Below are 6,000 nucleotides of genomic sequence, written 5' to 3' on the forward strand. Positions count from 1 at the left end.
AAGATTTAAACCCCTGGTCACAGAGGTGTATCAGTTTTAGAGGGGATAAATTTCCCTAACCAAGGCAAAAAGGAATTATCAGTCTTCACATAACACTGCAGAATGCCACCAACTCAAATATAAAAAGAAAAGAAAAATAAAATTTAAAGGGTAAAAAGATGAATTTAAAAAAAAAGTCAAAATGTTCAGAAAACACTGCCACACAATCATTCAAACAAATATTGTTAGTCATACAGAAAAGCTGACTATTTCTATGTATTTTAAGATATGTATCACATCATAACCTGAAGCATTTAATCATAGTTTCATCTTCCTAAAGCACTGACACATAGGTAGGCTTTCCAAAATCTTTTTTTTAAGAAAATTGTTTTAATTCTTTTACCAAAAAAAAAGTCATCATATTCATCAATATATATCAGGGGAAGGGAAGGGAAGGGAAGGGAAGGGAAGGGAAGGGAAGGGAAGGGAAGGGAAGGGAAGGGAAGGGAAGGGAAGGGAAGGGAAGGGAAGGGAAGGGAAGGGAAGGGAAGGGAAGGGAAGGGAAGGGAAGGGAAGGGAAGGGAAGGGAAGGGAAGGGAAGGGAAGGGAAGGGAAGGGAAGGGAAGGGAAGGGAAGACGGAGAGAAGAATAAAGAAAGAAGAACAAAAGAGCGAAAGAGCAAAAGAAAGAGCGAAAGAAAGAGCGAAAGAAAGAAGAAATAAAAGAATTTCCACGATCTATATAGTGTCAAAGAAACAGCAGATGTACTAAGAAGGAATAAGTATTCACATAATGTTAAAACTCTGTATTAATTTCATAGCTTTTCCTGGGAGCCATCTCCACATTATTTCAGAACACTCTTCACATAATAATATGCATCTTCTAAACATTACATTCACGTGTTCAAAAATAACTTTCACCTTATTAGCCAGGCTCTCCAAGGAACTAGAATAAGTCCACTGCTATCTAATACAAGCAGTCATACTCCTGTGTACTTACTACTTGCGAGGTCAACCACCAGAGGTAAAGTATATGCAAAAGTAGATGTTCTCTGCTTACAATAAACCTTTGTTAAAAGAGAGCTACCTGTTCTGTAATTCTTAATGTTTAAGAGAAAACTATACAAGAGTCATAAAATAAAACTAAATATGTCTTTTAGTGAGGTAAGAAATACACATATATAAAAGATTGCTTCAAAATACCTGTAAATTACCAGAAAAATCCCCATTTCATTGTGTACACTAAATTTGGGATTTTTATATAGGTAGTTCATATTGAAAGGTTCTTATATGTTAAAAGTCATAGCAAAAATATATGATGCTATCTTAATTTAAAACTGCTAAGAGAAGACCATATTTCTCTTTATACTGTACAAAACAGGGTGGGCCAATTTCAGTGAAGTGATTATATCACAGTTTAACTACAGTTCATATCAGCGCACAGGAAATCTGACTTCAAATAATTACTTTTATCTGGTTTATCTTGTACCTTTTAGTTTTCAAAAAATATTAATCCTCAATGTTTGTCTGAAACACATTTAAATGGTTACTTACAAATAAATCCTGGGTTTACACTCACATTAGTAATTTTGTCTGAGTAAAGACACACTGTATCTGTATAAAATGTACTTATGGAAATACACTTACTCGTATTAAGTACATACACTCACACAAAGGATCTTTCCAAGTAATTTTTCCTGTAAACTGAATTATATCCTGAAAAAACGGAGGGACAAAGCAAAGAAAGATCAGTTATTTTTAAGCCTGTCTCACCTAACCACGTAGATACACCACAGCACACAAGTCGACTTAGCTGTTTATTGTAAGAGTATCTTAAACAAAACAAGAATCTACAGTGAGTGCATCATGGACAGTCACTGAATCACAGAATGGGAGGGACCTCTGAAGATCATCCAGTCCAACTCCCCTGTTCAAGCAGGTCTGCCTAGATGAGGTAGGTCACTCAAAAACACATCCAGGCAGGTTTTGAAAACTTTCAGAGAAGGAGACTCCAATTTTTGTGGCTTCTGTTGATTACCGTATCAAGAAGTAGTTAAGTACAAAATCACACAGATGTGTACCAGGCAGCATTTTCAGAAAACAACAAAACACTTTTCAAAATCCCCTACCTGCATCTTTTTTTGTCTCCAAATAATACTTTACATATATCACATTCCAGCAAGTGGCACAACAACATCTGAGTCAAGACTGCAAAGATGTCTTTCCTAACTCCATCTATAACTTAAGAGAGCTACAGTCCTAAGTTCATTAAAATTTGTAATACGATCCCGAATATAACTTGGCTAGAAGTTCTGAAATGTCAATAGTTGTAACCTATTTCATTCCTAAAGATAACTAAATAGCATCTCAACTAAAGTGAAAGATATGCAATTAAAAGAATACTAATGCACTGATATTCACTCATAGAAAACTGATATTAAAAGCTTCACAACTTCCAACACGTTGCTCAGAATTTACCGGCATTTTACAATTCCATTCTTCAAAAATATCACATCATTTGTATTCTAGCTCAGTTCATACTTAAAAGCTCGAAAGTCCTGTGTTCAAATTTCAATAACTAGTCCAGTTTAACAACTTTGCAAAACCTATGGTATATGACTCATGTGGAAGTGCTAGGAAGCAGCACAGTTTACTACTTTGCTTGCAGGTAAAGTTGTGTAGAGCTACAAGGCACATGCCTCCACAGAAGGTGCCTGTCAGCATCCTCAGTTGTAAAAGCCTCTGGACAATACCTTCTCCTCTATGTAGCATGGAGTGGTGGTGTGGACAAATCTATAACCACATCATAAATGAGCAAGTGTGTACACAGGTAGTCAGAGGGGATAGAGTCCGTTCCTCTGTGTGGTTAAGAGGAACATAACGTAAGTATCTATCTCTCAACCTTTTCCTCAAAAAACTACTTTGACACTCTGTATGGTCAGACTTAGAAGTATCTGCATCAAAACACTCAACAAACTTAGGATAGATACATCAACTTCCAGTGACAGAAAAACCTGCCCTCAGATGAAAGCAGAACCTCATTTTTCCTTTAAAAAATAGTCATCTTCTATGCCACATGCTAAAATTCTAAGTTCTAAAGTTACCTCTCTGTACCTGTGTAGGGATCTATATATATGTATACCCAACTCACAGGTGTTTGCCTGAGTTTGCAGCTAGTCTGAAACAATGAGTTAACATGATGAAAGGTATAAACTGAATTGCGCATCCCAATACATGGTCATCCCAAGACTTGCTATACACATAAAGAAATGGATGCATTGCACGTGCAGAGTACCCCAATCCACACTACAGTCCTCTCTATAAAAGTAGGTATAACACTATGGCTGTAAAAATAAATCCTCAGGAACAGAGCTTACATTTAGTTTGCCCACTGCTTGCTGCACCCAAATGGGAAGGATGTCACAAAACACCAAAGGAGGTGAAACGCCTCCAAAGGATGAACACCTGCAAAATCTGGTGAGCACCAAATCAGAAGTACAAAGTGTTCATGTTGTGATTCATTGGCTCTAGATCACTCTGTAGCACAGATTTCCTTTCCTTATTTAATCAGGTGGGTTAAAATGAGACTTTTTGTGCAGCTGAGTAGAACAAGGTCAGTAGTAGCTTACAGATCTACAAGCAACAAGGAGAGTGAGATGGTTGCTAGGAAAGCAGCACAAGATGAGCAAGAGTGCTGAAGCCACACTTTTCAGAGCAGTGAAGCCACATTGTCTACGCAACCTCTGCATCCTTCATTATCCCTGCATGTCGGCACTTAACAAACAGGTGAGCGAAGCAGCACGACTGCACCAGTTCGCTGCCATCGTTTATTTTCCTTCATTAGCATGGCCAACTGATGCTAACTAGGAAAGGCGAGCTTCGCACTCACCGTGCGTACGCGGCATCAAGCTGAAAACCAAGACCTAAAAAAGACAAGCCCTGTTCAGGCCAGCTCGCTGCGACGAAGGCCCGGCTGCGACGCCGAAGAGGAGGAGGAGCCGCCGGCCTCTTCCCGCCCCTCACCGCCGGGCAGCTCCCCTCGGGGCCTCCCCCCTCCCTGCCCCACAGAGCCGCCGCCGCGGCGGCGTCACCCCGGCCTGGCTGCGTGGGCGCTGCCGCAGACGGGGCAGCGGGGGAGGGCTGCTGCGCCGCTGCTACCTTTGTGTTCGTCATCCAGGTACCGGACCCGCAGCTCCTCCTCTTCCTTCGCCTCGGAACCATAGCTCCTCCCGGCAGAGAGGAGAGCGGCAGTGGCGGCGGCGCCTCCCCGCACCGGCGCACGGCGGCCGGGCCGGCCGAGGGAGGAGGTCGCGGCGGCCGCGGCTGCCAGCCTGACTCGGCCGTGCAGGAGGCCCAGGCCGCCCAGCGCCGCCGCCATGCTGCTGCCTGCGCCGCCAGCGCCGCCTCAGCCTCTCGCGACCGCCGGCCCTGGTCCCGCCGCCCACGTGACCGGCTGCGGCACGCACGGGGCGCCGGCGGACCCTCCCTCCCCCGCCGCCGTTGGGGCCCCTGAGGCCGAGCCGAGGGAGGGGATGGGACGGGCTGACGGCGGCGGCCATAGGCCTGGCCCCTGCCCACGCTGAGGACTGGCGCAATGGAAGAAGACTCCATAGGCAGAAGGTCCGTGAGGTTTTTCGCACACACAGCTTGAAATCTGCTGGTGCGAGGAGACGCTTCTCATCGATGAGAACTGCTGGTTAGCATTATTGACAGAGGTGGAAGTTAGGCAGCATGTCTGTCAGTGGAGAACTCCCCATCTCAGCATTCCATTCCCCAGTGTCCAGCCCCATAATGAACATCCTATGTGAAAGGCCGCGTGCACAGGCTTTGTTGGCCTATATGAGGTAGTATCAGAATGATCGCACCTGAGTTTTCCACAGTTGTTTGTACCAGGCTTGGAGCGTGGTGGTGTCAGCACTGACAAAAGCACCCACAGGCAGTAGTATAAACCGGATATCACCCTGGTTCTCAGCCCTGAGATAAAAGGCTGCGTTTGCTTGTTTCCTCTCTCTAGGACTGCTCTTCTCTTTTTGGGCACTTGGAATTGCCATTGCATTGCAAAAGTAAGGGTCAACTTAGTAGAATTTGACATTCACAGCTGGCTTTAGTTGTGTAGCTTGCCCTCCATGCATGCTGAACAGGCCCACTGGCACAGAGGGAGTCAAAGGATATATAAGCCACAATTGTAGAATCGTAGAACGGTAGGGTTGGAAGGGACCTTGAGAGATAGTCTAGTCCAATTCCCCTGCAGAAGGAGGTCTACCTAGATCAGGTCGCAGAGGAATGTGTCCAGGCAGATCTTGAAAAGGGAGGTAAGAGACAGTTGCCATTTTTAGCTGCAAATTCACGTGTTACAAGACCACTGTGACCTCTCACAAAAGGACAGTGGAATTTCACCATCCTCTGTGTTAGTACCATAATATTAAGTTGAGCCAGAGTATGTGTGTGTGTACTAGATACAAGTAAAAAAGTTAACTTGACCCCCTTACACAGGACTTGGGAAAGTTTGCTACAGCTGCAATTAATCCAGGACAGTAATGAGGCTCCTAAAGCAATGAAGTTTGTCTTCCTCAGGTTGATTTAGTTCAAAGAATTCTGCCTGAGAATTCAAAACATGCCTTTGAGCCACTCCTTGTCATTTTCAGAACTCGATGTTACTTAATCAGAGGGATAAAGCAATACCATTTCAGAGCAGAGGCTCAGATGGAGCTATTTTGCTTGTCGTTTTGGAAAACTATCTAGTGCATTCCTCTCCTTCATGCGGTTGCTCAGCAGCTCCTCCACTGCCTTCTTTCTGGAGAAATGAAAGTCTAAAAATAATGTCCTATTTGTTCTTGAAAAGCACCATGAAGGGCAAATGGCAGGGGGAGGAACAGGCAGACTATCGCCTTGTGTTTGTTATGTTTTACTATTTAAACAGTGCTATAGCTTGTGATTTAACAGCCTGTTCCAATAGTCCCCACAGTATGCTGAAGACTTTTCCAGCAGAAAGGCATAAAGAATGCCTGCCCTGGAAATTTTG

The 6,000-nt window shown here is 43.8% G+C and overlaps 1 protein-coding gene across 2 annotated transcripts in view; it reads right to left on the reverse strand.

Moving 5' to 3' along the window:
• The window catches only part of AUH (AU RNA binding methylglutaconyl-CoA hydratase), a 109,911-nt gene extending 105,641 nt beyond the window's left edge, over nucleotides 1-4,270 (reverse strand). For both annotated transcript variants that reach the window (XM_062017692.1, XM_062017691.1), the window contains exons 1-2: nucleotides 4,137-4,270; nucleotides 3,868-3,901 (exon numbers count right to left, since the gene is read on the reverse strand). In XM_062017692.1, the coding sequence (XP_061873676.1) occupies nucleotides 3,868-3,901; nucleotides 4,137-4,199 (97 nt within the window). In that variant the 5' untranslated portion in view covers nucleotides 4,200-4,270. The remainder of the gene's footprint in view (nucleotides 1-3,867; nucleotides 3,902-4,136) is intronic.
• Between the last annotated feature and the right edge of the window lie 1,730 nt (nucleotides 4,271-6,000).

This window comes from Colius striatus, chromosome Z, assembly GCF_028858725.1.
Source record: "Colius striatus isolate bColStr4 chromosome Z, bColStr4.1.hap1, whole genome shotgun sequence".
NCBI lineage: Eukaryota > Metazoa > Chordata > Aves > Coliiformes > Coliidae > Colius > Colius striatus.